We start from the raw sequence: 13,541 nt of genomic DNA, 5'->3' as shown, positions 1-13,541 counted from the left end.
ATTTCTTTGCAAGGTTTTTCTATGGATCCTGGCAAGATGAAGGCCATCTTGGACTAGGAGCAACCCACTACGTTGAAGGCCTTCCAGCGGTTTCTGGGGTTTGCGAATTATTATCGCAGATTCATCAAATCCTTTTCTTCCATAGCCTCGCCCATCGTGGAACTAACCAAAAAAGGAGCTGAAGTTGCTAATTGGTCACAGAGCTTCCGTTCATCGTCGAGGTCGACGCATCAGAGATTAGAGTGGGTGCTACCCTTTCTCAGAAGGATATCAAGGATGACGAGCTGCACCCGTGTGCTTTCTTTTCCAGGAAATTCAGTTCGGCGGGGAAGAACTATGATGTTGGCAACCGAGAGCTGTTACCGATTAAATGAGCCTTTGGGGACTGGAGGCATTGGTTAGAGGGGACTAACCATGTAGTGACTGTTCTTACCGATCCCAAAAATCTGGCCTACATCGAAACAGTGAAAAGGTTGAATGCGAGGCAGGCGTGCTGGGCCCTGTTCTTTTATCTGCATTAATTATGTGATCTCGTTCCGACCTGAGTCTTAAGAATATTAAAGCAGACGCCCTTTCTTGAAGCTTCTCTGTCACTCATCCTCCAAGGGCCTCAGAAGAAACCATCAACCAACTCCACCTACCTCCTGTCCATCATTCCAGGATCAATCCGGATTGGCTCCTGCGTCTATGTCCTTCTGGTGTGAACGCTGCTCCGATGCTGGTAATAGCGTTTCACGTGTTTCCGGTTCTGGCATTGTCTCCTGTTATCCAGTCAAGTACCCAGTCCTCCTGCCTGTCCTCTATTCCTGCCATTTTGTGTCATCTGGGTGGCACGGTTCGCGTACTATTTACCTGCCATTTGTGTCATCTGGCCAGCACGGTCCGTACTTCAGCATCGCCTGCTTGTGTCAACCCTGCAGCACAAGTCGCACTCCAGCGTCCACAGTATGCAAGCCAGTGTAATCACACTTGTGTTAACCCGGCGGGACAGTCCACACTCCAGTGTCCTCAGTATGCAAGCTGCGTACCACCAGCAGTCTTCAGCAGCTAGCCAAGCACTTTCAAAGGCCGCATCTCATCTCAAAGCCCACAGGCCACAGTCGTCCAAGGCACTTCCAGCCCTCAAGGCTGCTACACTGCCTAAGGCCGCGTCTCATCCTATGGGCCACGGATCCATCGAGCAAGTCATCTCCGCTCTCGAAGCTGCTCCATGGCCGCATAAAGCCAAGACCATACCAGCCCTCAAGGCTTTTGCAGGACAAATAACTCTAAAGAGTCACATCTGTGGCTTAACAGCACCTAGACTGAATTAGTAATTTTTCGACTTTTTGTCTGTCTATTTGTTTGTTTGTTCCGGATTAGCTCAACAACTGCTGAAGAAATTTTCATAAAAGGTACACCTCCATGTATTTCGCCTCCAGGCGCCTGGTATGAACTTACGCCCCTGCCCGTCCTCAAGGAGGGGAAGTAGTGAAAAACCTTTATTATGCGCAGGGTCACGTGGTCTCAGGGCGAGTGGTGGGGGAAAGCGTGGCTGGTGGTATTCTGTGTGCGTAGGGCCACGTTACTTCAGGGCGAGTGCTGGATGAAAGTGCAGCGGCCACCAGTCTGTGTAAGTCAGCTGGTCAAATGAAATGAAAAAATCTTAAAATTATGTATAAAAAAAAGTGCAAGATCAAGTAAATAGAAAAATATAGAAAAAAATGTGGAAAATAGAAGAGAGGCTGCTAGGTAACTGGGTTGGGATCTCCCAAACTCCCAAGATGCATGTATAAGTACATTACTACCAGCGCTGAAAGGGTTAATAGTAAAGAAACCAGGAATAAGTTTAGAGTGGAAAGGAAATATCACTTCAGTTTGGTTAAAATTAACAATATAATATTTATTTATAAAACACAATAAATGGTCATAACAACTGTATTAGTAAAAAGTGTTTTGAATAAAGCTGTCATTGTGCAGATAAGTGCCTACAGCCCGTTTTGCTTATAGCTAGTAACCACTCTCTATGGATATATTTGAAGAATCCAAGTTGCCAGGGTTGGCACCTGTTCCCTAATATTACAACAGTAGAAATATAACAGTCTTTTTTTGGGCATACCCACAGTTTAAAAAAATTAAATGTCAGCAGAAGTGATTTCAACGCAGACTGTCCTTTCTCAGTCACGCACAGGTATGTGTGTGCGTGCGTGTGCGGGATTCAGTTGTTTTCTCGCGCCCAATCTCCTGTCTAAAGTGACAGGAGATCGCGGGGCGAGATTCAATTGGTTAGAATATCGCACCCGATGAGGTCGCGTTTAGCCGTGTAATTCAACTACACCCGACCAAAGGGCCGGACGCAATCGTGAAAAGTGCCGTTTGGGCGTCCAAAAAGGGTAACTTTTCACGCATTTCAGCACGCACCCTTCGAAGGGTAAGTGCTGACACGAATAGCTCCATCGGGCGTGAACGGTTGGTGCTGAACTATTTGAAGAGGTCGATAGGTTCCCTGCTGGACCCTATGCAGTTTGCCTATAGAGCGAATAGATTAGTTGAAGATGCTGTAAATGTGGGGTTACATTACATTTTACAGCACCTTGACCTACCAGGCACCTATGCTAGGGTGCTGTTTGTGGATTTTATTTCCTTTTTCAACACCATTATTCCTGAAATTCTATCATCTAAAATGGCTCATATGGGGGTTTCTACATCCATGTGTCGCTGGATTGTTGATTTTCTAGTGGGCAGGAACCAGTATGTTGAAGCGGGGAAGTTTATCTCAAGTACGTGGAAGACTAGTTTTGGGGCTCCCCAGGGCTGTGTTCTTTCCCCCTTGTTGTTTTCCTTGTATACGAACGACTGTATTTCTGGGGATTCTTCGGTTAAACTTTTAAAGTTTGCTGATGAGTCCACCTATAGGAGGGAGGTGGCTTGCAAAATCGTGTGGCAGGAATAACCTGGAGTTAAATCCTATTAAGACGGTAGAGATGATTATCGATTTTAGGAAACGGCCTCCTATTGCTTCTCCTTTGTTCCTAGCCGATGTTGCTGTATCGGTGGTGGGCTCATTCAAATTCTTGGGTACTACAATCTCCCGAGATTTGAAGTGGGAGAAGAACACCAGTGCCAATGTTATAGAGGGCTCATCAAAGGTTGTATTTCCTTAGACAACTAAGGAAATTTGATGTCCCTAGGGAACTGATGCTGCTCTTTTACTCTGCGATAATTGAGTCTGTTTTGTGTTCCACGATTTTTGTATGGTTTGATGCAGCCAGTGCACGTAATAGTAAATAGGTTACAGAGGGTAGCCAGATCTGCGGAAAAGATTATTGGCGTGGCCCTACCTTTTGATCCTTGACCTCTATATGGCGAGAGTTGGGAAACGGTCCATAAATATTGTGGCAGATGTTACCCATCCCGGCCATGACCTGTTTCAATTACTTCCGTCTGGTAGACGATATAGATCTTGCACGGTTAGGACCTCGAGACATGCAAATAGTTTTTTCCCCCAGGCAATAATGCAGTTAAATCATTGATTAATAATTGCTTGTTTAGGTTGTTTTATATGTATTTTTAATGTATTATAACACTTTTAGTTTAGTCATATTGAATATGTATGGCATTTTGTCCTTGGTGTGTAAACTGAGTACTTGGTCAGTGGTTCCGGAGTCAAATTCCATGTATATGTTTTATACTTGGCGAAATAAAGTCTGTTTCTGCACACAATTGTATTCCGCCCTTGGATGCAACTCTAATTTTTTAATTGGGAAGGGAGTCATGTGACATATCAAACAGATGCAAAATTTCATAAGAAAAACAATGGTGTTCTTCATTTTAATGTATCTTTATTCATTATTGAGTTTATAGGACACGTTCAAAGTTCTGTCCGCCATGTTGCAGTATTATGGCTATTCTCTTTTCCCATTCCTGATGAACCTTGACCAACATGTCTGGCTGAATCTGAGCACCAAGCATCAATCATTTGTTTTTGCAGATGATAACGATATTGTATCTTCACAGCATAAACACGTTCCTTCAGGTAACCCCACAGAACCAAATCCAACTGAGTTAAATCTTTGGATCTTGGTGGCCACTGGACTGGACCTCTCCGGCCAATCCACTTTTGGGGAAACTGCACATCAAAATATTCCCTGGAATTGAGGTGGGGCACCATCTTGCTGGAAGAAATTAGGATATGACCCATCCTCTGATAACAATAAGGGAAAAATCTCTTCATCTAACAACCTCCTGTAATGTGCTGCTGTTACTGTTCCATCAATGAAGAATGGTCCCCCAATATGGGTACACCACAAACCACACAAAACCAACTGTTTTGCTGAGGCTACAACCCCACAAGCATCCATCCAGTGAGGGTTTGTCTTTGACCAGTACCTGTGGTTCTGTTTGTTTACCTCACCATTGACAAAAATATTTGCCTCATCACTAAACAATGCCTGATGTGGAAAATGAGGGTCCAGTTGAAGTTGCTGTACTCAGTGTGCAAACGCCACCCGACGGTCTGGGTCATCCTCAGTCAGGTGTTGCAACATCTAAATCTTGTAGGGATGCCATTTATGTGTAGACAAAATTCTCAAAATGGCCGTACAACTAACCCTACATTCACAAGAGAGACAATGAGTCCTACATTGTGGGCTCTTTGAAAATGATGCCAGCACAGCAGTTGTTGTTTGCTTTATCTGTAACAGTTTTTGGTCATCCACTTTTTGGTCTATTTGCAAATGATCCGGTTTCTTTAAATTTGACAAGGCGTTTGGCAACTGCACTGTGAGTAATGGGTGGCCTATTTGGGTTACGTTGGTTGAAATAATTTGCAATAGCTCGTGGGCTTCGTTCTCCAGATGACATTCTCAACACATTCTGTTTGTATTAGTGCCATTGTCATTAATGTCACTACCTGAAAAAGAAAACTTCGTTAAAACATGAGAATGAATAAAGATACGTTAAAACGAAGTAAATCATTGTTTTTTTTATGAAATTCATGATATCTCATGACTACCTTCCCAATAAAAAAAAAAAGTTGCATCCAAAATGGCTGACTTCAAGATGGACGCCATAATGGTGACATACCCTAAAATGTTTTCCCCCACTTCCATATCATATGTGTAGATGCTGGATTAATATTTCCTTACTCATTTCTTTTTTTTTTTTTTTTATAAGGGTGTTTCCACACTTATAGACCACCCTGTACTTCAAAATAAATTGTGTGCAATATAATCATAGAACTAATGAGCTACGCAAATAAAGATAAATAATTATCAAACAATTTCAGCATCTACTGTTTGATTTTAATAAAAACACCATATTCTGCTGCTCGGTCAAATAAGAAAAATTATTTAGACACATCGGTTCTGCCACAGTGGAGCTCAAAATCTATATCACTACCAGAGGTAGCAGGAGGGAAGTACAAACTCCACATAAATAAATCTATTGGATGGAATTAAAAACACTACCTCAGAGTTGTGGGGTAACACTATTACTAGTGTGCAGACTTTGTTGGTATAACATGACCATGCTTAATGTTGTAGAGGTATTTTGGAATGAAGTCTTCTCTTTTCAAATATTGCATGGAACAGTCTGTGTAAGAATCAATTGTAATACAGATGAGGTTTTTTTTTTTCTGAAGTAATATATACAGTTGTCATCTGTCCTGTGGCTATTGTACAGTATTCTGTGCTTTGTCACTATTAACTTCCACTTTCTATAACTTCAGTGACGGCAAATGAACTATGGAAAGGAATGTTGGCTGAGACTGGTGTTGGCTCTCGAAAGGGAAGAGGTAAAAGAACCAAGAAGAGGACTAAAAAAAATCTCAACTTTGGCCAGCACATTGGAGAAGGCAAGTTGCTCTTCATGGTGTCTTTATTTGTGGTTACACTTTATTTTTTTATTTCCTGCTCATTGATGAGGTTTACGAATTTCCTCACCAGCATTTCAATATCTTGTTACTCCTTCCTTTAGGGAAATCTGGATTTCTGTGGCCAGGTTTGAATGCCCCTTTAATGACAAGCGGGAAAGCAATGACTATAGCGAAGAGGGACAAGCAACAGGTGGAAGAAATACAAGCCAAAATAATTGAGGATAGAGACTTTATGGACAAGAAAAGAAAGACCAGAATTAAAAGAGAGAGAGGTTGGACTGGTAGAAGCTGGGGAGGCATTAGCATTGGACATCCGGACCCGGGTCCCAATGGAGGTAAGAAAGCCATGCACTGTATATTTGTGTGTGTGTATATGTATGTATGAGAGCTGATTCACAATCAGATGATCTGAACATTTTTCTTTTTCAAGTAGCATCCTTCACATTCTATACATTTTTTGCAGCGATTCAAAGATGTGCAGTAGACTGTTTTGTGACATCACTTTTAGTGTTGCAGCTGTGGCAGTTTTCACTTCATCATCTATTGAGAACTTCTTTCCAGGGTTGGGAATACCCAGAAATCACAGGGCACTAAGTCCGGGCTATATGGATTCAGTGCTACCAATGCAATAGCATCAACATGGCATTGTTTTGGAGCAAAAACCACTGTTTCTCCATCAAATGTGGTCTTTTTTTCCTCATGACTCCACGCAAATGGGTTTTATGGACGTTTGCATAGTAGTCACCATTAATTGTCTGTCCACGGGGAACCCAGTGCTGTAGAATCATACCGTGCGCATCAAAGAACAGCAGAAGCATGACTTTACATGACGAAGGAATCACAATTCGCGTGTTTCCATACACTGGACTGTTGTTTGGATTCCGGGTTCATAATGACGAATCCATAATTCTGCACATGTCACAATCGATGTCAGGAAATCAGGTATCCTCTCTGCCATTTGAATGGTGTTCTTGCGTGATTCAACTCATCGTCAAATCTGCTCTTCTGTGAGATTTCTAGGCACGAACCTGGCCCACACGCAATGCATTTTCAGTTCCTTTGTCACAATATGTTGAACCCATTCTAATGAGATGCAAAGTGAAGCCGAAAGTTCACATAAAGTTAACATGTCATTTTGCAACATCTCTGCAGCTTTGGCAATGTTCACATCTGTAAGCGCGGTGGATGGTCTCCCAGAATGCGCTTCGTCAGTCACTCACGTATTACCCTCTTTGAAGTCCTTCCGCCACCAAAATACTGCAGCATGGCAAATTGTTTCTCCACCATATGCTTACTGTAACATTTCATGGGTTTAATTTCTGTTTTTTACAAGCTTAACACAAAACTCAATCACACATCTCTGACGTAATCTCACAGACGCATCTTCCTCATCTGCCATGAAGAAACATACAAAGATCTTCCACTTGCTGTGATCATACAAAGAAGACTATGGCAGTAGAACCGCAAGGTTCAGACACATCGGTGTGTGAGCTTCACAATAACCAGCATAGCGTTGCCATGTCTACCTATGGGAAAGAAAAACAGGATCATTACTTTTCAATCAGCCCTCGTATATGTGCGTGTGCATGTATATATAATCTCAAACGTGTGTGTGTATGTATGTGTAAATGTATGTATGTATGTATAATATATATATATATATATATATATATATATATATATACACATATACACAGTATGTATATGTGTGTGTATGTGTACGTATATGTGTGGTGTGTATGTGTATATATGTATATATATATAATACACACACACACACACACACACGGTGGCCAAAATTGCGGGCAAATTTTTGAATTTTAATGTTTTTCAACTTTGAATGCTTATAAAAGAACTGTTTCACTTCATGCAGTGCAATGATTCATATATCAAATGAAATTAAATTTAATGCTGGTTTCAACACAATACACATAGGTCAAATATTTGCATTACAAGGGAAGTTATGCTAAGTTCAGTCAGAAAGAAGCACAGATGCCTGAGATTCAAGAAGCGGATTGACTACTACCAGCTAATCGGAATCGTCGTTCTGAGGACCAATCAGCTGTCGTTTATGAGCAGGTGCAAGGTCATGTTCAACAATGTCGTCCAGGCAAAGTGGTGACTGGTCACCCAGAATGGTCACCCAGGAAACAATCCAGGATTGTGGTGTTACGTGAAAATGGTCTTTCGTATGCAGCAATTGCGAGAGAAGTTGGTGGGAATGTGACAACATCAGGAGTATGAAAGTTTTGTTTACGCTATCAGGAAACACTAATCTACAAAACAAAGAAGGAAAAGGATGGAAAAAGTGCACAACAGCTGTTGATAGGAGAATAAAACAAATTTGCGTCAGGGACAGATGGATGTCATCTGCAGCCATTAGCAGTGAACTGAGTGCATCTGGTGTTTTTGTCAGTGCAAGAACGGTACGGAGAAGACTAACCGAGGTTGGCCTAATTGGTAGGATTCCCCGAAAAAAGCCATTGCTGAAAAAAAAGCAGCGTCTGAAAAGAATACAGTGGGCAAAAGAACACATTGCATGGACAGAAGGTCAGTGGAAACTAGTGATAAGGAGTGACGAAACTAAGATATCGATATTTGGTAGTGATGGGAGAAAATATGTGAGACGTCGCATCGGGGAAGAGGTACATCCAGATTTAATTCAAGCGACAACAAAGAATCCTACAAGTGTTATGATCTGGGCATGTATGACAGCAGATGCTGTAGGCCACCTTTATGCCATAGATGGCACACTGAACAGCAGAAAGTACATTGACACCATCCTACAACCAAAACTTCTACCTTTTGTCAGGGATCGTTTTCCAGATAATACCCCATTTTTTTTCCAGCAGGATTCGACTCCCTGCCACACTGCACGGATATGCAAACAGTGGTTCATGGAGAATGACATACAGGTGCTGGGATGGCCAGGAAACAGCCCAGACCTGAACCCCATAGAACATTTGTGGTTCTGTTTGAAAAAACTGGTACATCTGAGGCATCCATCCAATAAATGACAATTAATTTGAAGATATAATTGTCTCATGGCACCACATAATAAAGAAGGAAGAGCTCCAAACATTGGTTGGCTCAATGCCACATCGCTGTGCTGCTGTCTTGAAAAATAAAGGATACCCAACAAAATACTGATAGGACAGTAACATCATAAGTACACAGAGATTTTCACCCTAAGTGTTGTTTTCACGGCATAACTTCCCTTGTAATGCAAATATTTGACCTCTATTTATTTTGTTGCATGAAGTGTAACAGTTTTTATAAGCATTCAAAGTTGAAAAACATTCAAATTTCAAAAAGTGTCCGCAACTTTGGCCACCACTGTGTGTATGTATGTGTGTGTGTGTGTGTGTGTATGTATGTATATGTATGTGTGTGTATGTATATATATATATATATATCTCCTATGTTTGTGCTATATTTGACAATATTTACACAAGAAATTAATACATAACATACAGATTAGTAGCTTCCCTAGCGGTGGTCCTTTGTTGGTCGAAAGAACCCAAATGTCCAAAAGCAAATTTATAAAGAAATGGTCATGAGAGGTAAGAGGAGCCTCCTCACATCTTGAAGCACAGCACTTTGAATATTAATTTTTAATACTTCAGAAATATTTGTTACAATAATTTATATTTATATATACATTAGTTATATTAGCACATTGAGCGCTCTAACACAGTTCTAATTTCTACATATATATGTGTGTGTCTGTGTATATGTATACATATCAAGACTCGATACAGGGCCTCCGATTAGGGATGGTATAGTAAGGATGGCCACTGACCATTGATGGTTTGCAAACTATCGATGGTCTATGACCGATAAGTTGTTGTGCCATTGTTGATGGTCACCGATACTGTACCATCGATGGCAGCCAAATCGATGTTAAAGAAACATCGGTGGCTGCGATCTAAAATAAGTGATGATTTTTATAGGTGGTTGACCCATCGATAAATAATCATAGATTGTTTAGAACCACAGTCACCGATGTTAAGGAAACATTTTGCTATTTTTATGGTATACTGTGTTTAAAAAAACATTCAATAAATAAATAAAATCCTGTTGGATAAGTTTCAAAAAAGATGTTCTTGACCTAATTCAATCATAAAAAAACCCACAAAAATTTTAGAGCAGTTTCTGGAAACAAAATTCGTCAGTTAAGTGGTTAATAGTAATGGAGCATACACACGGTGAGATTTGTCAGACTTGTCAGATGAACAATTAAACGATTTGAACGATTTTACCAAAGTTTTGAACGATTGAACGATTTTTGACTGCATTAAAATGAATGGAATCGTCCAAGTCTGACTGCAAACACATCAGATGTCAGAAATCGTTATCTGACCATCGGGAACGCGCATCGTTGATCGTCCATCGTTCAGGTATGTCAGATATGTCAGATTTTCCTTCAGATATGAACGACTTTTAAATCGTTATCGTTCATATCTGAAGGAAAAATCTGACCGTGTGTATGCACCATAACACAGCTTTCTGCTGAATATCGCATCTATTTACAAAATACCCAACGCTTCTCATCAATATTTTGACTTCATCAGGGGTATTTTACTATACTGAGTAATGTCCTCATCAGACACCGAGGAATTGCTGCAAAATGTACTGTGCCATTTCATGGAGGATATTTGAAAGATGCCATCTTATTGGATGCTTTAGAGAAAATTAATTAATGCAGATTTGCGATATATCTGTGGCTGCTGGACACCTGGCGTTATCAGAATAAAAGCAGTATGTTAATACATGAGGGTATACATCCTCTGCGGCTGCTAAAAACTTGGAGAAATCAGGATGTAAAAATACCCCTATTATAACGGTCTTTGAAAAGAGGGGATGACCAATGGACAATATTTATAAATAAGTACTCTCGTAGTCTTTCATCAGAGATTATAAATTTACAAAACAAACTCACCTTTTTATGTGCCATCACCATGTGACAAACTCTGTCCACCTGGCACGTCGAAACCAATGTACAGTATTTATAAACTTTATTTCAATTTTGTGCATTTATCTAGCCCATGGACTGAACACCCTCAGTGAGTGGTGTTAGTTTGTATTGGTTTAGGTAGATTTTTTGGGGGTTCTACTCATAATAGTCTGGTATAATAAATTAGAGAACCTTTTGAAGTCTTGATTGCCAAGTAAATTTTATTTTTTGAGTCTTTAGCTGGAAGTTTTGAGGCAACAAGTCCATCTGCTGTATATCCATTTTCATAATAGCCTATTAGCATTGTCACAGCCTCTTAAGTTCATTGACTATTTAGTTGGAAAAAAGAAAGATCAGCGCGCAACTTACCATTTAATTTTGCAGGATATTCAAGTTTTTTTTTAGTACTTTTACTTTTGGTGTTATTTAGTGGAGTTATTTTGGTACTGTAGATTGTTCTCTTTTTGATCTGGATACCAAGGAGATAAGATGTCTTCTAAAGATCTTATTATGGGATACCCAAAGTGCCGCAGCGGAGATATCTGGTATGGATCAGTGGCAGATATTCAGCGAGGATCGGCTGGATTTGGGATTTTACACCAGTGACTCATTAAATTTCCAAGTTGTCCTATGGAGTTTAAGTGCAAGATTGTAGGTGGCTTTTTCAATTAAAAATTGCATAATGCAAGGTAAAGACCCCACGGTCACGACTTTTGCTATTCAGAAATTGCTATTAGAAATCCATGTTAAGTTTATGCAGATCTCAGTGAGACTTAACACAGGTTTTAGTTTGCAATTCCAGACTAGGTGAAGAGTAGGAAAAAATCTTTATTTTAAGGTAAAAGTGTTGGGGAAACAGTGCAGTATCCCTCTGACACGCGTTCCAATGAATAATAATGTATTTAAAGGTTTTCTAAATAGGAAAATATGGGTAATAAAGACATGTAACTTTTTACATGATTTTCTCTAAAAAGCAGAAAAATGTATTAAATATTCTGGGACATGTATGTTAGTGGCAAAGGGGTTTTACAAGTTGCAGATGGGAGCTGTAAGTTTTTAGTTTTTTCTTCAAATTTTAAAACTTTATACACACTTAAAATCAATACAGAGACCTTTTAATACGCCCCAAAATACTCTAGATATTTTTATTTGTTGAAATACACTTGCTGGCTATCAGCTTTGCATAATTTATAAAAGCGAATATCACCCATTTGTCACCATTTAACTGCCTACAATGCTTTCTTTATGGCCACTAACCGCTTTCTACACTAATCTGCTGTCACTTTTTTGGGGGGGTTCAGGATGAACTGCTTCATGTACCTCACGTAGATCACACACTGTTGAGTTATCGTGCGACTTCCTTAGCTTGGCATTTCATATTGAATTGCAAGGGAATCAGTAGAGGACTTCATAAACATATCATACAAAATGTGCATAATGCTAACTCGTGGCTAAGGGAAAAAAATATTAGGGTAGAGAGTAGGATTAGGCCAGGTCGCACTAAAACCCATCACAGCTCAAGTAAAGGCTAGAACAGTACGTTGGGTAACAGTTGGTTATGAGTCCATGTAGGAGACGTTCCCTGTAGTGTAAGAGGTGCACTGGAAGCTGGTCTCCCTGGCTGGACATGGTGTGGTCACTAACCAAGTTCAAGGCAGATATCTGTACAGCATTTATGAAGGGTTGCAGCAGTAAACTATGTTAGCCATGTTTGCATCAGGGAAAGCAAGAATATAGGAATGAGTGTGATTACCATATAAATGTTATTATCAACACTTTTTATTATAAAGTTTGTCTAAAAAATGTAGATATTAACTTGATCCCTCTGATCCTAAATGAGAGAATTAGACCCCAATCCTATAACTTGATTCTGTTCTGGAACCCACTATTTCAGAGGTTTTCAGCACTGGGTACAGTTTGTTTTTGTTGAAAGGTACATTCTGGCTGTGATTAAGGTGAAAAATTGGTAAATCAGATTTGCGATACTGTTGTTCCTCTTAAGAGAGTAATGGCTGCGGTAGTAGTCACATTTGTATTGGGTTTTCTGGAGATAAAATTGTCTTTTTTTTTTTTTTTTTTCAATTTAATGATTTTTTTTCCAACTTACTGAATAGAGCTCTCAACAACATGCACTTTTTTTCAGTGCAGATAAGCCTCAACTTGTTTTGTTAAAAAAAAAGTACTATAATGGATTGAAAGGGTCATATTTTTTTTTTCCCACATTAAGACCCATCCACACAGATCTGCAGCACGAATACCTTTTTCTAGCGTTGGTGCACTAATGTTAAAAGAAGATGCGAAGGGCAAGTGCAAGTAGATGCATCAAGCTTTTATGTCTGTCCTTAGAAGATGGAAGGGTTAGTCTCACTGGCAAAAAAAACAAATGGGTCCTCAATCATTTTATACATTATTAGTATTTTTACAGTAAAAAAAAAAAATCTTGCCTTATTTTAAGTTTATGTAAAGGTATAGTTAAGTGTTCAATTCAAATAATAAGTGGGAAAAGTCATATGGCATACTTCTGTGAAAATGTTTGCTGAATAATTATATGGATAAATGTTAAGCAGTATCCGTAATCTATAGCAAATCATATGAAGCCTTTATATATTGCAAAATATGTGTTCCACTTTGCCCAATAGGATAAATCTGAACAATTAGATAACACTTGGCTAATGAATATCACACTAAGGGCCGTATTCAATAGAGGCGAAAAGCCGGGATCCGTGTGAA

At 39.7% G+C, this 13,541-nt stretch overlaps 1 protein-coding gene across 1 annotated transcript in view; it reads left to right on the top strand.

Moving 5' to 3' along the window:
* MRPS5 (mitochondrial ribosomal protein S5) overlaps window positions 1–13,541 on the top strand; it is a 169,621-nt gene that overhangs the window by 73,898 nt on the left and 82,182 nt on the right. The window contains exons 3-4 of the mRNA XM_088477395.1: window positions 5,708–5,833; window positions 5,956–6,189. Of these exons, the coding sequence (XP_088333521.1) occupies window positions 5,708–5,833; window positions 5,956–6,189 (360 nt within the window). The remainder of the gene's footprint in view (window positions 1–5,707; window positions 5,834–5,955; window positions 6,190–13,541) is intronic.

The sequence above is a fragment of the Taudactylus pleione genome, unplaced genomic scaffold, assembly GCF_031769625.1.
Source record: "Taudactylus pleione unplaced genomic scaffold, aTauple2 ptg000201l, whole genome shotgun sequence".
Classification (NCBI taxonomy): Eukaryota; Metazoa; Chordata; class Amphibia; order Anura; family Myobatrachidae; genus Taudactylus; species Taudactylus pleione.
The sequence above is the reverse complement of the archived record's forward strand: the minus strand, read 5'-3'. Positions and strand labels throughout refer to the sequence as shown.